Source organism: Lepidochelys kempii, chromosome 16, assembly GCF_965140285.1.
Source record: "Lepidochelys kempii isolate rLepKem1 chromosome 16, rLepKem1.hap1, whole genome shotgun sequence".
Classification (NCBI taxonomy): domain Eukaryota; kingdom Metazoa; phylum Chordata; order Testudines; family Cheloniidae; genus Lepidochelys; species Lepidochelys kempii.
In genome coordinates, this window is record NC_136395.1 from 9,548,053 (window position 1) to 9,566,778 (window position 18,726).

At 42.8% G+C, this 18,726-nt stretch overlaps 1 protein-coding gene across 1 annotated transcript; it reads left to right on the forward strand.

Moving 5' to 3' along the window:
* The first annotated feature begins 4,161 nt into the window (after positions 1-4,161).
* Positions 4,162-18,179, forward strand: LOC140899195 (ficolin-2). Its single transcript, XM_073314220.1, has 10 exons — positions 4,162-4,243; positions 5,758-5,871; positions 7,387-7,440; positions 7,704-7,739; positions 8,875-8,910; positions 9,695-9,730; positions 10,558-10,685; positions 11,920-12,049; positions 12,319-12,453; positions 17,932-18,179. Exons 1-10 carry the CDS (start codon positions 4,162-4,164, stop codon positions 18,177-18,179), a joined length of 999 nt encoding a protein of 332 aa, XP_073170321.1.
* Positions 18,180-18,726: the final 547 nt, after the last annotated feature.

The window sequence follows — 18,726 nt, forward strand, 5'->3', positions numbered from 1 at the left end:
GTCGTTTCCGTAGCCTCCTCTTCCTGCGGGACACAGAGACGCATGTTTTGTGGTTTTTAAAAAATGTTTTATGATTCAAAATAAAAGCCTACGGTGATGTGACCATTGGGCCCCATGCTGCATGTTTGATGACCATGCTCTAACCCTTAAACCTGCCCTCAGGGCCACATTAAAGCAATCCATGTCCCCATGCATACCCCAAAATGGCCTCTGCCAACTTGGAATGCAAGTGGCAGGGCCCTTCTTCCCTTCCAGGGGATACACCAGCAGTGGCATTGTCAAGGTTCCTTCCCCACTCTGAACTCTAGGGTACAGATGTGGGGACCTGCATGAAAGACCGCCTAAGCTTATTCTTACCAGCTTAGGTTAAAAACTTCCCCAAGGTACAAACTTTGCCTTGTCCTTGAACAGTATGCTGCCACCACCAAGCGTTTTAAACAAAGAAAAGGGAAAGAGAACACTTGGAGACGTCTTCCCCCAAAATATCCCCCCAAGCCCTACACCCCCTTTCCTGGGGAAGGCTTGAGAATAATTCTCACCAATTAGTACAGGTGAACACAGACCCAAACCCTTGGATCTTAAGAACAATGAAAAATCAATCAGGTTCTTAAAAGAAGAATTTTAATTAAAGAAAAGGTAAACGAATCACCTCTGTAAAATCAGGATGGTAAATACCTTACAGGTAATCAGATGCCAAACATAGAGAATCCCTCTAGGCAAAACCTTAAGTTACAAAAAGACACAAAAACAGGAATATGCATTCCCTCCAGCACAGCTTATTTTACTAGCCATTAAACAAAAGAAAATCTAACGCATGTTCTAGCTAGATTACTTACTAACTTAACAGGAGTTGGAAGGCTTTCATTTCTGATCAGTTCCTGGCAAAAGCATCGCACAGACAGACAGAACCCTTTGTCCCCCCCACTCCAGATTTGAAAGTATCTTGTCCCCTCATTGGTCATTTTGGGGCAGGTGCCAGCGAGGTTATCTTAGCTTCTTAACCTTTTACAGGTGAAAGGGTTTTGCCTCTGGCCAGGAGGGATTTTATAGCACTGTATACAGGAAGGTGGTTACCCTTCCCTTTATATTTATGACAGGCATGAGGTATCCTTTTCTTCCCCAGAAGCAGGAGCCTCTTCCCTCTAAAAGAGGTAGCGCTAGCAGCAGGAGAGTCCCCCAGTACTTACCCAGGAAGCAGGGGTTTATTCTGTAGTCATGATGGAGGGGCAGCTGGGCCTAACCTGAGCATTGGCTGCAACCCCACATGTCAGGTCACATTTGGCCCAGCCAGCCTCCATTATGATGGAGGGGTGGCTGGGCCAAGCCTGAGCAGTGCTGCAACCCCGCACACCAGCTCGCAATGCCACTCCATCACATTTTGCTTGGTCCTCACTCTATCATGGTCAAAGCAAAACAACACAACAATCCCTCCCTCCCACTCCCTGAATTTGGGCCGTAGGCACGTGCCCAGATGGCCTATGCATTAATCCAGCCCTGATTACCGCAGAGTGACTCCATTAACATCGGTGGGCTCACTCCATGTTTGTACTCATTAGACCAGGTGGGGAGTCGCGGACACCAAGTTTTACAAAAGCATAAGAGGCCCTATCTTGCTCCCACCGAGGTCAATGGCAAAACTGCCCATCCTGTAGCTCATGTAAGAAGGACCAATGGCAGGGATAAAGAGAGGTGGACTGTTAAAAATTGAGCTGCTCACGAAAGAGGTGTGGCCAATATCCAGCTGGTCCATGGCCATGCGATGGCCCTGCTACGGGGGATAGTAATTTCAAGCTGCCCCTGGGAAGCTCTGAATGAACCCTATGCCCCCCTGGGCTCACAATGAAGGGGAATTATTACTTATCTTAATAGTTTATTATTTGGATTATGGTAGCACCTAGGAACACCAGTCACAACATCCTGTTGTCTTTGGCACTGTACAAGTACAGAACACAAAGGCAGTCCCTGCCCCAAAGATCTCATCTCAGACACAGAAGAGTGATTGTGTTGGGTCGCGGTGGACTGGCCTCTGGTGAAAAAAAGAGTGTGACAGTGTATAAAACAGATTCTCTGTCCAATAGCAGGGTCATCTGACACTGGGCGTGTGTATTGTGACAGCAACTGGGAGAGCTGGGTCCAGGATCATGATGCCAGCTAAGTCCATCACTGGGACTGGCAGAGAAGTGAACGGTGCCTAGCACATTTTCCCACAGCACATTTTCAAAGGCATTGCACCAACATCAGGTAAGATGGGGTTGGCTAGTTGCAGCCATCCAAATTTCACCCCTCCCCCGCTGTATCCTCCTCTCGCTGTGTGGTGCTCTGTCCTCATCTGGTGATGGCTGGGCCACAGACAGAGGTTGATGAGTCTACTACAGCACTGTAGGCTACATACCTGAGTATTTCAGCTAAAGAGGCAGTAACTTATATGTTTCAGAGTAACAGCCGTGTTAGTCTGTATTCGCAAAAAGAAAAGGAGGACTTGTGGCACCTTAGAGACTAACTAATTTATTTGAGCATGAGCTTTCGTGAGCTACAGCTCACTTCATCGGATGAACTGTCAGTAACTTATATGGTTAGCTACAGAAGCCCCAGGTTCAATTCCTCCTGCTGATGTCCCACCCATGAGAAAAATACATACCCTGGCAGTTGGAGAAGAGGACAAACTAACATTCACTGATGGTACAACCCATCTGACATGCAATGGCATGCCCAAAGAAGCAGATCCTGCCCAAGGTAAATCCTGCAGCACAAGGTCTATCACACGAAACCTGTGTGAGACCAGAAAACACAATACAATATTAATCATGCTTCCCCGGTGTAAAGAGGAAATACCCATTGCACCCAGGGAGAATAGTGGCATTCTTGCTCTACAGATTGGAGTCATGCAGACACACAAGCACATAAAGAAATAAACCATGGCAGTGATCTGCCCTCAGGAGCATCCAACATGTGGCAGTCACTGAAAAATCACATGTACGTATCAGAAAATGCAGCAGCACTGCCTCAGTAGATCTGGGGCCATATAGTACTGCAAAAATAACAACCTTTCTTTTCTCCCATCCTTCATTTGTCTTGTCTATTTACATTGTAGCATCTTTGGGGCAGGGTTGGCTGGAAGTTCATGGGGGATAGGTCCATCAGTGGCTATTAGCCAGGGCGGGCAGGGATTGTGTCCCGAGCCTCTTTTTGCCAGAAGCTGGGAATGGGCGACAGGGGATGGATCAGTTGATGATTACCTGTTCTGTTCATTTCCTTTGGGGCACCTGCCATTGGCCACTGTCAGAGGACAGGATACTGGGCTTGATGGACCTTTGGTCTGACCCAGTATGACCGTTCTTATGTTCTTAAATTAAGCCTAGAGAAATTCAGACTGGAAATTATGGTGAGAGTAATTAACTATTGGACTCATTTCCCAAGGGTCATGATGGATTCTCCATTACTGACCATTTTAAAATCAAGATTGGCTGTTTTTCTAAAAGATCAGCTCTAGAAATCATTTATCTAGGAGTCTGTGTTATACAGGAGATCAGACTAGATAATCACAATGGTCACTTCTGGCCTTGGAATCTAGCAATCTGTTACTGTCTCCTACTGTGGGCTTGTACAACGCTCGGCACAGTGGGGCTCCAAGCCGATATGAGGCCTCCTGTGGCTACTGTCATACAAAAAATAACAAGAACACAGTTGGATATTAATTTCACCCAATCCTGCTCCCCTGGTTCACCCGAAGTTTCCCACTGAAGGAGACAGGAGACTTGAAGGGAAGGAGAAAGTCAGATTGGGCTCATTATTTGGCACCCTATTTTAATCTTTAAGAAGACACATTCTCATGAACTTTTGTGAGACAGGATTCAGACTAGCTCCATTCAATAATCATCACTGGACAATACTGCGCTTGCCATGTGGATGACGCAGTGGCTGTTAGTCCAACACTGAACATATCCGACCAGACCATTTAGATCAGCTACAGTTGTGAACTTTGTCTATGTTGCAATCTCAGTTGAACCAGTGGATTGTGGAGTATGGGAAGGTGGTGCTAAGAGGTGGGATTAGTTCTGTATGGGTCATTCAATATGAAAAGCTTGCAGAGCCCTACATGCTAAGCAGAAGAGAGGGTGGCAAGAGAGGGTGGAGCTGCTATTGCAGAGACCAGCACCAGCCATGGAAAGGGTTGCCCAGAAAACCCTCCTCTCTTTACTCTGTCTAGCAGCAACGGTTTGTCAGGCTCAGGACACCTGCCCAGGTGAGTGAAAGACAATCCCTGTTCACAACAGCATTTCATGCTATGCTTCTTGCCAACCTGGACCCTGGAGAACTGGGAACTGTTACATATTGAAGGCAGCTGAGTGTAAGGTCTTCAGGGATCTTTGTTGTCCTACGGGTCTATAAAGTACTTTTCAGGCTCATGGTGGAATATAAATAATAAAAAGAACAGCTTCTTTGACCAAAATTACTTTGTAAAAATTCATCTGTATTGCAGAAATGGCCACCGCGGATGAGAAGTGGTCAAAAATAGGACACGGTTTTTGCAAATAATTTTGTGAAAATCTTTTTTTTAAATGAAATTTTCTGAAATCTGACATTTTTTGACCTGCTTTTCCTCACACTCATTTCCTAACTTCTAACCTCCCCCCGTTGCTGCTGGAATCTCTCCATCTAAAGCTCTTATCACCATTGTATGTTGACACCAAAGCATTTTTAACCCAATAAGTGACCAACCCACAAGCTGTGAAATGTCCACTTAATACATTCTAGGAAATCTAAACCCGACCTTTAAAGCTCAGCAGAACCCTCTGATAGTAGATTAGCCTTTTTAAAACTCGTGGTTACTAAGTTAAGGTTATCATTTTAAAAAATATTAGTACTGTATATCTAATAGCAGACATCCACAATAGAGATCTTTGTATAATGATACTTACTTTCACTGCTGTATTTTGGATTGAAAATCCAGCAGCATTTGGGGGTTAATTTTAGTTCACCATAAAATCCTATGGTCCTTATGCAGGATTTAATCAATTTTGTACAGACCTAATTCAAGCAAACTCCCTTTGAAGGAAATGGGTGTTTTGCTGAAAAAGGAATGAATACAGGATTTACCCTCTTATGGATAAATTAATGTATTATTTCAGAGCAGTACGGCTATTTAAGTTTCATTTCCTTACATTCATAATTATTTAAAAAATCATTTGGTACCTCTGATTTATGCCCAAATGCTCCAAATTAGGAGGCAGGTATCCTATGCCTACAGGAAATACTAACTATTTTTAAAATTAATTTGCTTTTGGACAATTTATTCACTGAATGACAGCTTTCTTTTTTTTCTCTGCATTTCATTCTGCTTGCACAATGAAAACCGACTAGTCTGTGTAATTTTTGTTTCTCTTTAGTTAACGTCATTAAGAGGTTCTCATGAACTGGTACAATTCCACAATGGTTGTGATGCAAACACGGCAGGGCAATATGTACATCAAAATAACTCACGTGTTTTTTTAAAAATCACTTAAATTTAATAAGTCTTTTTCTTTTAACTTTTCACTAAAACTTAAAACAGAAACAGAGAGAAATGATCACCCCCAACCCTTTAATTTTAGGGCATTGTCTCAAATTCATAAACCTGAAGAAAATGTTGCATTTATCACTAATAGAGAAAACAAAATTAAGGAACTATCTAGGCTCTCGTTTGCTTGGTTTTCTGCAGAATGTTTCAGACAATGAGAAAATAACACATATTATTTATGGATTCATTTCTTTCCCCAGAGGTGAGGATAGTGGGACTCAGCGGTTCCGATAAACTCGCCGTTCTCCAAGGCTGCCCTGGGTTTCCTGGTGCCGCAGGACACAAAGGAGACCCAGGAGCTGCAGGAATGAGAGGTACATTCCCAGGCACGGAAAGGGAATCAGGCATGGATGGTGCTGATGTAAATGGGAGTTACTTATGTAATATGCTCAGACTTTGGAGATTCCCCTCAACTCTGATATGAGGAAACTCTGCCCAACTCATAGGGCAAATCTTCCATATCCTTTGGTGAGGGATTGGAACTTCAGAATACACAAACTTTGAAATATTATCCTTTCTCTTTGGTGCATCAGATTGGCAATCAAGTCTTCTAGATCATTCTGCATCTCTGTCACTGTCTCATTGTGTGGCCCTGGGCAAGTCACTTCCTCTCCCTTAGCCTCAATTTTCCCCTCTGTATAATGGCTATAATGGTCCTTTACCTCCCAGGGGTTATCTGAGGCATATTTCGTTGACCTGTGTAAAGCACTGTGAGAACTTTGGATGAGAGGGGCTAGAGAAGAACAAATGATGATGATTATTTTGAGCCATTGACTTTTTAATGGTAGTGTGACCGGGATCCTAGTGGGAGCCAGCTGTGCTCACTCAAGTAGGGTGAACTGCAAAGAATGGGGCAGACAATCCCCAAAAAGCTGGTGGATATTCCAATCCTTAGATTTACCAAGCCAGAATAAAACAGCTTCTTTATTACCTCACTGGTTACTCAGAAGTCCAAACAACACAGATCCCTTAAAATGATCCAGCCTCAGGCCTCCATCCAGGTACCCATGTTAAATATGATGGCAATTTCTGTAAATTTTATTTCATCACATAAAAGAAAAGATTTACCAATCCCAAAGGATCGGACACGTCACCTCCCAGGTTAATGAATGTTTCAGATCTTACCCAAACACATGCTACAGCCAATTCTTATTAACTAAACTAAAATCTATTAAAAAACAAGAGAGAGAGAGAGTATGGTTAAAAGATCAATATACATACAAACATGAGTTCAACTCACTGAGGTTCAGATTCACAGCAGATATGGTGAGCTTTGTAGTTGCAAAGAGTTCCTTTAGAATTCAGTTCATAGGTCATAGTCCAATGTCCAAATCTCATATTCAGAGCTATCCCATGTTTACAATTCATTGAATTGAGATGTTGTTGTTTTGTCTTCTGAATGATCAGAAAATAGCACAGACAGGGACTGTTGATTACATTGTCGACCCTACTTATACATATGTAAATACACAAAACCACAAACATTAGCTCCCCACATGTCTTTTGTGGGTTATTTATTTTGCAGGATGTTTAACCCTTTCTAACCATGCGTCACAGGTAGCATGTAGAAAATGGTTGTTTCCCAGCTTTGGTTCTCACCTGGCAGCAAGATGTGCTTGTCCCATTGACGTCAATGGCCTCCATGCAAGAGTCCATGCTAGTGGATCCTGATGTGAGATCAGGGACTCAACGAGCCAGATGCAGATACATGAGTTGAATTTTGACACCAGTGGGTTATTATAATTCCAGATAGGGGTGGTGGGTGAGGATTATATACACAGTATTTACGCTACCTTGGAAAATATTCCGTCAATTTTCTGTGTTTGCAGGAGAACGGGGACCTCCAGGGATCGCTGGAAAGGCAGGACAAACTGGCCCAAAAGGTAAAGTAACAAAGGGCAGAGAACTGTGTTTTCCTATAGGTGACCTAAGAACAGGAAATTTGTTTTTGATCAAATATCAATTAGAACTAGTTATAAAACACCAATTCCTATAATATCTGGGCTCCAAAAACCACCATAGCTCCCCTTCACTCTATATTTGACAATAAAGGGTTTATTATTGCAACAGAACTTCAGTTCTGATCCAGTGTCAAGATCTCGCTATCTCTGATCAGTCTTTACTATCTTATTTTTTGTTCAATCAGGAGAAAGAGGTCCTGCTGGCCCCCCTGGAGCGAAAGGTGAGAGACCTCAGATGATTCTTCTCACTGCAGAGCAGGGCACTTTATGATGCTGTTCACGGTGATAGAAGAACCAGGAGCCACATTTCCCCCCATGCCACTGTTCAATTTTCCCTTTTGTCTTCTCTCTGAAAGAAAAAGCTGAATAAAAAAATTGGGTCAGGTTGAACAAGAAGTGCCATTTTACCCAAACCAAAAGGTTTTAGGTGGGTTTTTCTAATCTCTTTTTGGTTTTGCTTAATAGTCAAATGACTAAACAAAATGTTGTTTCAAAATGAAAGGTTTGAACATTTTAATAATGTCAAAGCAAAACTTTTTGAGTAAGTGGGAAAATTTCCCCTCATTTATTTTTGTTTGTTTACTTTGGCTGTACGTGTTTGCCAAATGTGAACTGAATTTGCGAACTGTTTCGGACATGAAACTGTATTTTTTTGGTGAATAATATATTAGCTGAAAACATTTCAACAGCTCTAATTATAATGTCTGACATATCACAAGGTCCTTGGCAGTCACAGGAAATTACTCCAGGAATCAAACCACACTAGGCCAGCGGTTCTTAAACTTCATTGCACAGCGACCTTCTTCTGACAACAAAAATTACTATACGATCCCAGGAGGGGTGTCTGAAACCTGAGCCAGCCCGAGCCCTGTTGCCCTTGGCGGGGGCCAAAGCCCAAGCCCCACCGCCCAGGGTGGGAGGCCTGTAACCTGAGCCCCTCCACCCAGGGATGAAGCCCGAGGTGAAGGGGCTTGGGCTTCAGCCCCAGGCCCCAGCAAGTCTAACGCCAGCCCTGGTGACCCCATTAAAACAGGGTTGCGACCCACTTTGGGGTCTCAACCCATAGTTTGAGAACCACTGTGGTAGGCTAACACATTTTCGCTCATTACGTAGGAGCTAGGAAGCATGCACCCAGTTGCAGTGTTGACATATCCTAAGGGTGAAATTCAGCCAGTGAAGAGGACAAAAGAAGATACATGTATCGCTTAAGTCCCACTAGCAGGCTACTTTAACAGATTGTGTGGAGTGAACTAGCCGCCTGCACATAACCCCCAAGTGGGTGTTGAAATGAGAGCTCAAATTATGGAGATGATCTCTAGGGAAAAGAATTTTATTCTTAGTTCTTTCTTTCTTTAGGAGATAAAGGAGCATTGGGAACCCTTGGAACAGTTGGTGAGACCCTCTGCACTTTCCTTTATACTGAGCACATCACTTCAGTTTAATTTAAGTGGCTTAAGAATCTTGCTTCTTGAATAGTTACCATGCCCACAGTATCGAGCTCAGCAATATTCCTGTCAGTGTTGAAATGTTTGGAGAGAGAAATAGCTCTGTCTACAAAACAAGTAAACAGTACAGTATTGCAAAATCTGCCATAACTCCAAGCAGATGATCTTTGGTATTACAGATAAGATTTGGCATGTAAGTGAAAGCTGAAGATCCAGATGTATATCCTGGAGAAGACTGCTTTCTCTTACCCCTCCTTATACTCCTCACATACTGGGGGTGGGGAGCATGAAGTATAAGAAATGGATCTGGTTTAAATGCTCGTTTAAAGGAGTTCCCCTTTTTCTGTTTAACTTATTCCACTTGGGATTTTTTATAACATATTGACTCAAATTCACAGCTAGTGTAAGCAGGTGTAACTTGCTTCTACTTCCTGACCAGCAATTCATTTAGTCCGTTAAGGACCAATTCTTACCCATGCAAGTAGGAACGTCATGAGAGGGTTACACAACAGTGTTGGCTAATTATGAATGACATCTTTTTTATTCCAGACAGGAAGCGCAGATCAGAGATGGGTGTGATTCCATTAACACTTGGTGTTGCACAAGTACAAACCTGTCTAGTGCATTTTCTAGTACATTGCTAACCCAGCTATCACGGTTGGCACAATTTAAAAGACAATACAATGTTTTCTGGTTCAAGTTTCACTTCCATTGTTTCTTTTCCTCTCCAGGAGAGGAAGAGCTGGACAATATACAGTGTCAGAAAGGTGAGCATTTCTTATAACCAGTGAACTATCATCTCATTCCATCCAGGGAACACAGCCGTGATGGCTGAACCCTCAGGAATGATGAACAAATATTTTAAAATGATTAATATGACAACTCAGCCTGTTTTACTCACCAGAGAGTTGGGTATTTTTAAATGAACAATTTGTGCAATTAGCTAGTGAATCTTTTGTGGAAACACATTTCAGCCAATGGGTTCACTTGTAATCTGTTTGATGTGAGTATTCTTATGAGTATTTGATATTCCCTTGCAGTGATTGCTCACCCAAGTCACGTGATAACCAGAAGCCCTTCTGACTCACAAGGGATTTCAAAATGGCTGCACAGGCACTTCCACCAGTACAAATCTTTGTGCACATTTCAATTTCCATGAGTTTTCAAGACACTTTGAGCCAATCCCCTGTTCAGGTTGAGCTGTTCTCACACAGAACAGATGGGGTTGGGCAGTTGTTGTCTCTTTTCCTCTTTCAAACAAATATAATTTGAACCACACTAGCACAGTGAAGTCTAAATAATTGTGTTTGCTAACTAGAGAGAGCATGAAAAGCCTCGCTCGCTACGTATGCTGCTGCTGTGGTAGGTTTCCAAAGATAGAACACAGAGGGACCATACACTATTTAAAGGGATACTACCCAATTCCCAAACACTACAGTGGGGAGGAGAGAAGATGGTGGCTCAAAGATTATTTTCGAGTTACCTGATTCTGCAATTGATCTGGCCCTTAGTGCAATGTAAAGCAGCCCATGAATCCCTGCTCCAAGGAGAATTATTCAACCAATTTACATATTTCAATTCCTCTTTCGACCAGGAGCAAAGAACTGCAAGGAGCTGTTAGTTAGAGGGTACACCCTGAGCGGCTGGTACACCATCTACCCGCACGACTGTAAAGCCATGACCGTGCTGTGTGACATGGACACAGATGGCGGAGGATGGATTGTAAGAACAGAGACTAAGGAAGCTTATTGGATATTTTTTCCTTGAACAACAGTTTTTTGTCCCAAGAATGGGAGGTGGCCCTTAACCCGTGGGTGGCAGCTAGGAGAACAAAGTGAGCATGGTTAGCTGAACAAAAACACATACACTTCCTAGTAATCCTGTCAAAGTCTCCAGCCACCTTGGTTGTGAACACAATGGGTTTCATGGAAGGAACTGGGAGCTTTAGAGTCTAAAATGACCCTGAGGGGACATTTCTCACTGCTCTGACACAGATTTCCCTTTTCCTGGCTATTCCCCGCCTGGCTCTCAAAGCCTCCTCAATAGCTGCCCAAGCTCTGGAACCAGAATTCCTTCTTCCTTCTACCGTGGTCAAAGTCCTGATGCATCAGCTGCTCTGTCACTCAGGCAGCCCCTGAGTATGAGTGGAGAGAGCATTGTAGGGAGCTGAGGAGACAAGGGGTTTGAACCCTGTATACACATCACATTTAAACCTTCCAATTTATTGTGTTTATTTATATCCCAGTCGTGCCTAGAGAATCTGATGAAGGCCTCATTGCGCTGGGTGCTGAACACACATACCAGCAGCTCCCCGCAGCTCAGCTCACCTCCGCTCCGCCTCTGCCCCTGAATGTGCCACGCAGCTCTGCTTCTCTGCCCCCCCCCAGCTTCTGCGACTCACCCATGGAGCCGGCACCTAAGGCACCACTTTTGGCCAGTTAAATTTAGAAGCCCTTTTAGAACCGGTTCTCTCTTGTGGAACAACTGGTTCTAAAAGGGCTTCTAAATTTAACAACTGGTTCGAGCGAACCGGTGCAAACCGGCTCCAGCTCACCACTGGTCCCACTGCGCTGAACGCACATACTGAGAGACAGCCCCTGTCCTTTGCAGCTCACAGTCTCCATAGACAAGGCAGACAAAGGGTCGGACAGAAAGCAGAGGGGATGTGATTTGCCCAAGTGGCAGAACTGGGTATAGATCTCAGGCCTCCTGATTGCCAGTCCAGTCCTGTAGATTTTGACCCATGTGATTCTTTAACCTAGTGCTGTTGCTGCCAAGATTTAATACGATCCTTTGGGACAAGCCTCCCTCTGTGATAGTCACCTGAGGCTGAAATAAATCTGACCATGTTAAATCTCATCCAACGATTTACAGTCTGAGTTTCTGGGCTCCTGCTCTACGTAGGATGGAAAACAATGTGGGATTTCCCAGCTAAGAACCTCCTGTTTCCCTGCAGGTGTTCCAGAGACGGGTGGATGGTTCCGTGGATTTTTACCGTGACTGGAATTCATACAAGAGAGGTTTTGGCAGCCGGCTGTCAGAATTTTGGCTGGGGAACGACAATATCCACCTGCTGACATCCCTTGGTAAAGACATCACTTTAGCCATAGATACAGGGTATAGAGTTGTAGAAGGTAACACTTCTGCTGCAGACACCCCTTCCTGTTCCTTACAGCCCTGCTGCACAAAGCTATTGAAACCGATAGTGCTAGGGTAGCTGGCCTGGCTCCAGTCATGATGCCTGGAGTAGCATTTGTCCTCTGAGTGCGGTGGTTCGCTCACAGTACATTAATGAGGAATGCTACAGACTGGATTGAAATTGCTGAACCTTTTGCTTTCAAATTGTTTTCCAAAGGAACCAACGAGCTTCGTGTCGATCTCAGAGATTTTGACAACAAGTATCAATTTGCTACCTTCGGATCGTTCAAAATTACAGGGGAGACAGAGAAATACAAGCTGATCCTTGGACCCTTTGTTAATGGCACTGCAGGTAGGTTCTGAGCTCGTCCTTTACCCTTTGTGGCAGATGGTAAAATGGAAAGCAAGTGAGATGCAGAATATTCTGTGGTAGCCCCAAAAGGCGATGTAATCTGTGGAAGTGATCTCTCTTGGAAAAGGTCAGTCATTCTGCTTTTGAACTATTCTGGCAGGAACACATGTTCTAGCGACACCAGCTATGAAGTGTAATATGGATATCCTGCCTCAGGAAGACAGAAGGCAGAATTCTGAGCAGAGTTAAGCACAGCCACTCCTTGTTGTTTTCCTAAATTAAACCTAAATGCCTGTGAGAAACATCTAAATTAAACTAAGTAGGCACACCTGGATTGGTACAAGTCACTGAGTGGGTGAACATGTGCATTTTGTGCAAACTATGCATCCAGACTCACACACACTAGAGACCGAGACATTCTTTGGCATACAGAGTCTGTTGCAGGCCACTGCAGGATTGCTTAGCCACACCAACTTGCCAACCTGTTATGGAGGGCTTTAAATTAGGTTCAAAGGGGGTAGGTGATCAAAGCCCACCGCTAAGAATAAAAAAGGGCCACCTTAACACAGGGTTAGATGTTGGGGGGGTATGTATGGTAAGAGGAGCAACACGAGTGGGATATCAGCTCAACACCTTAGAGGTCTACACACAAATGAATAGGAAGAACTGGCAGTATTAGCTCAATAGCTAAAATTATTAATTATTAACAGCTAGCCAAAGACTCAAAAAGTAACAGGAAAATTTTTTTTAAGTACATCAGAAGCAGGAAGTCTGCTAAACAACCAGTGGGGCCACTGGACAATTGAGATGCTAATGGAGAACTCAAGGAGGATAAGGCCATTGCGGAGAAACTAAATTAATTCTTTGCATCAGTCTTCACGGCTGAGGATATGAGGGACATTCCCAAACCTGAGCCATTCTTTTTAGGTGATAAATTGGAGGAAATGGCCCAGACTGAGGTGTCATTAGAGGAGGTTTTGGAACAGATTGATAAATTAAATAGTAATAAGTCACCAGGACCAGATGGCATTCACCCAAGAGTTCTGAAGGAACTCAAAATGTGAAATTGCAGATTGTGGTATGTAACCTATCATTTAAATCAGCTTCTGTACCAGATGACTGGATGATAGCTAATGTGATGCAATTTTTTTTTTTTTTTTTAAAAAAAGGGCTCCAGAGGTGATCCCGGCAATTACAGGCCGGTAAGCCTAACTTCAGTATTAGGCAAATTGTTGAAACTATAGTAAAGAACAGTATTATCAGACACATAGATGAACACGATTTGTTGGGGACAAGTCAGCATGGTTTTGTAAAGGGAAAATCATGCCTCACCAATATACTAGAATTCTTTGTCTCCATCTTGTTCACCCCTTCAATGGGGATATAGTGTACTTAGATTTTCAGAAAGCCTTTGACAAGATCCCTCACTAAAGGCTCTTAAGCAAAGTAAGCTGACATGCAATAAGAAGGAAGGTCCTCTCCTGGATAAATAACTGGTTAAAAGATAGGAAACAAAGGGTAGGAATAAATGCTCAGTTTTCAGAATGGAGAGAGGTAAATAGTGGTGTCCCCCAGATGTCTGTATCTGGACAAGTACTGTTCAACATATTCATAAGTGATCTAGAAAAAGAGGTGAACAATGAGGTGGCAAATGATGATCCAAAACTACTCAAGATAGTTAAATCTGAAGCAGACTGCGAAGAGTTACAAAGGCAGACCACAAAACTGGGTGACTGGGCAACAAAATGCCAGATGAAATTCAATGTTGAAAAATGCAAAGTAATGCACATTGGAAAACATAATCCCAACTATACATATAAAATTATGGGGACTAAATTGTTGCCACTCAGGAAAGAGATCTTGGAGTCACTGTGGATAATTCTCTGAAAACCTCTACTCAATGTGCAGCGGCAGTTCAAAAAGCTAACAGAATGTTGGAAATCATTAGGAAAGGGATAGATAATAAGAAAGAAAATATTATATTGCCTCTATATAAATCCATGGTACACCCACATCTTGAATACTGCATGCAGATGTGGTCATCCCATCTCAAAAAGATATATATAGGAATTGGAAAAGAATGATTAGTGGCATGGAACAGCTTCCATATGAGAAGAGATTTAAAAGACGGGGACTTCTCAGCTTGGAAAAGAGACAGCTAAAGCGGGATATGATAGAGGCCTATAAACTTATGACTGGTGTGGAGAAAATAAATAGGGAAATGTTATTTATTCCTTCTCATAACACAAGAACTAGGGGTCACCCGATGAAATTAAAAGGCAGCAGATTTAAAGCAAACAAAAGGAAGTATTTCTTCACACAACGCACAGTCAACCTGTGGAACTCATTGCCAGGAGATGTTCTGAAGACTAAGACCATAATATGGTTGAAAAAAGAACTAGATAGGTTCATAGAGGATAGGTCCATCAATGCCTATTAGCCAGAAGGAGCAGGGATGGTGTCCCTAGCCTCTGTTTGCCAGAGCACATGGGATGGATCACTTGATGATTACCTGTTCTGTTCATTCCCTCAGGAGCATCTGGCATTGGCCACTCTCAGAAGACAGGATACTGAGCTAGATGGACCTTTGGTCTGACCCAGTATGGCCGCTCTTATGTTCTTATTACTTAACTGGCATCACAGAGACTTGGTTGGATAAGAATTGTTACAGCAATATTGGTATAGAGGGGTGTAGCTTGTTCAGGAGAGACAGGCAGGGAGAAGGTGTTGCATTATACACCAAGAATATATACACTTGTTTTGAGGCCTTGAACAAGGTGAGAGGCAGGCCATTTGACAGTCTCTGGATAAAGATAAAAGTGGTAAAAACGAGGAAGATGAGATATTTCTAGAACAAATAGCAAAAATAGGCAAACCCAGACCTGATAATAATGGGGGAATATAACTACCCAGACATCTGTTGGAAAAGTAATACAGCAAAACAGAAAATTTCCAGTAAATTCTTGGAATACATTGGGGATAACTTTTTTGTTTCAGAAAGTAGAGGAAGTAACCAGGGGGACCAGCCATTTTAGACTTAATTCTGACCAACTGGGAAGAATTGGTAGTGAATCTGAAGTTAGAAGGCAATTTGTGTGAAACTGATCATGAAATGATAGGCTTTATTACTCTAAAGAGAGGAAGGAGTGAAAGTATCAGAAGAAGGGCAGTGGATTTCAAAAAGCAGACTTTAACAAACTCAGAGAACTGGTAGGTTAGGTCTTACAGGAAGACAATCTAGGGGGAAAAGGAGTTCAGGAGAGCTGGTAATTTCCTAAGGAGACAACTGCAAACTATCCCAAAGTGAAGGAAAGGTAGGAAGAATAGGAAGAGGCAATTAGGACTCCATCAGGAGCTCCTCAATGACCTGGACATCAAAAAGGGATCCTACCATCAGTGGAAACATGGACGAAATGCTAAGGAGGCGTACAAAAGAACAGCATCACCCACAGGGACAAAATCAGAAAGGTTAAGTCACAAAAAGAGTTAGACCTAGCAAGGGACATAAAAGGCAGTAAGAAGAGGTTCTTTAAATACATTAGGAGCAAGAGAAAGATGAAGGAAAGTGTAGATCCTCTGCTTAGTGGGGATGGAGAGCTATTATCTGATGATATTGAGAAGGTTGAGGTGTTTAATGCCTATTTTGGTTCAATCTTCACTAAAAAGGTTAATGGTGACCAGATATTCAACACAATTAATATCAGCGATAAGGGGGAAATGAATGAAAGCCAAAATAGGGAAAGAGCACATTAAAGAATATTTAAATAAGTTAGATGTACTCCAGTCAATGGGGTCTGACAAAATTCATCCCAGGAACCATTAGTAATTATCTCTGAGAACACCTGGAGGGCAAATGAGATACCAGAGGACTGGAGAAGTGCAAACATAAGCCCTATCCTTTAATTATTAAGCAATCAATTTGTAAGCACCTAGAGGAAAATAGTATTATAAGGAAGAGCCAGCATTGATTTGTCAAGAAGAAATCATGCCAAACCAACCTGATTTACTTTTGTGTCAGGGTTATTGGCCTCGTGAATAAGGGGGAAGCAATAGAGGTGATCCATCTTGATTTTAGTAAGGCTTTTGACACAGTCCCACATGACATTCTCACAAGCAAACTAAGGAAATGAAATCTAGATGAAATTGCTCTAAGATAGTTGCACAACTGGTTGAAAGAACATACGCAAAGCGGAATTATCAGTGATTCACTGTCAAACAGCGAGGGAATATCAAGTAGAGTCTAGCGGGGGTCAGTCCTGTATCTGGTATTATTCAATCTTTTCATTAATGACTGGGCTAATAGAGCGGAGACTATTCTTTTAAAATTTGCTGATGACACCACGCTGGGAGAGTGACTCCTTTCACACAGCAAGTCTAAGAATACTGTTATAATTGCTGGAGGCAAAGCAGGGTTTGGGGATGGAGGCTGGCAGCTTGCGGCTCGCCGTGTTATAACCTTGCAGCCCCCTGAGGTGTCATGACCCTGGGTCTGAGATCTCCTGGGCTAGATGGTAGTACCGCTGAAAAGAATCTGAGGGTTAGAGTGGGTCGCAAATAATATGAGACAACAATGTGATGCTGTTGTGAATTATTCTGGGATCTATTTACACGTGTATTGCATGTAAGACACTGGAGGTAATTGCTCGATTCAACTCAGCACTGGTGATGCCTCAGCTGGAGTACTGTGTCCATTTTTGCATACTGCACTTTAGGAAATATGTGGACAAACTGGAGAGAGTCCAGAGGAGAACAAAAATGATATAAGGTTAGAAAACCTGACTTATGAGGAATGGTTAAAAAAGCTGGGCATGTTTAGTCTTCAGAAACGAAGACTGAGCGGGGACCTGAGAACAGTCTCAAGGGCTCATACAAAGAGGACGATGATCGATTCTTCTCCATGTCCACTGGTGGTGGGATAAGAAGTTGTGGGCTTAATCTGCAACAAGGGAGACTTAGTTTAGATATGAGGAAAAACTTAACTACAGCATGAGGATAGTTAAGGCTCTGGAATAGGTTTCCAAGGGAGGATGTGTAATGCCCACCAATGGGGGTTTTAAAAACAGATTGGCTGAACACCTGTCAGGGTTGGTCTAGGTTTACTTGATCCTCCCTCAACATAAGGGGCTGGACTTGGTGACTTCATGAGGTCCCTTCCAGCCCTATATCTCTGTGACTCTGATTCCTTGGACCTGAATCCTCAACCCGTTCTCTGGTAAGCTGTTAGTGTTAGGAGCACATTGACTGCAATGAGTTACTCTCTTGATTTATAGTGGTGTCACCGAGATCAGAATATGGTCTGGTGGAAAATCTTCCTTCTAGGAAGTAGAAATGCAGTCTTGCTCCTGGACTCCAGGGAGATTTTTATTGCCTGGTGAAAGGTGAAATTTAGCAACCCCACTGCAGAACTGCCAGGCTGGGCCGTGGGACCTGAACTGTAAAAACATGTGGTAAATACTGTACACACAGTTGTTTCCACAGGGGATTCATTAACCATGCAGAACAACATGCCGTTTACAACCCAAGACCGAGACAATGACCTATATTCAGGTAACTGTGCAACATCCTTTAAAGGGGCCTGGTGGTACAAGGAATGTCATTGGTCCAACCTGAATGGATTATACTTGAGAGGAGCCCATGAAAGCTACGCTGATGGGGTGAACTGGAAGACCGGCAAAGGGCACAAGTACTCCTACAAGGTGTCAGAAATGAAATTTAGGCCCGTGTAGCCAATCAGGGAGGCAGTTATAGTAATTACACTTAGTTCTTATACAGGCTTGCATATTTATCATCTTGATCATTTAGCTGGAGATGTGCTCAGATGAATTCTTTTTATACCATAATGTTTTGTCTTTTACGTCTTTTTTTCTGCTCACCCAATGAGATGTGCAGCCATTTATGTAACAGAAAGTAGAAATATGGGCTCAAATAAATGGTAAAATACATATGGACCCAAAGTCATAAGTAAATAAATGGTAAAATATATGGTACAATGGTAAAATACTAAATAAATGGTAAAATACATATGGACCCAAAGTCCTAAGTAAGGCTAGAGCCCATCACCTGTCAGCACAATAACTGCAAGCCCCCAATACCTGAGCTAAGCTAGTATCTTTTAGCTGTGTGTAAGGGGCCATTTTCTTTGTATACCACCCACTAAGGGAAGACATCAAATTACACATTCAGCCACTGCAATGCACTAGGACTAGAGCTGGTAACAATAAGGCAAAAATAGTTTTGTGGGGGGAAAAAAATGAAATTTCTAAGTTGTTTTCA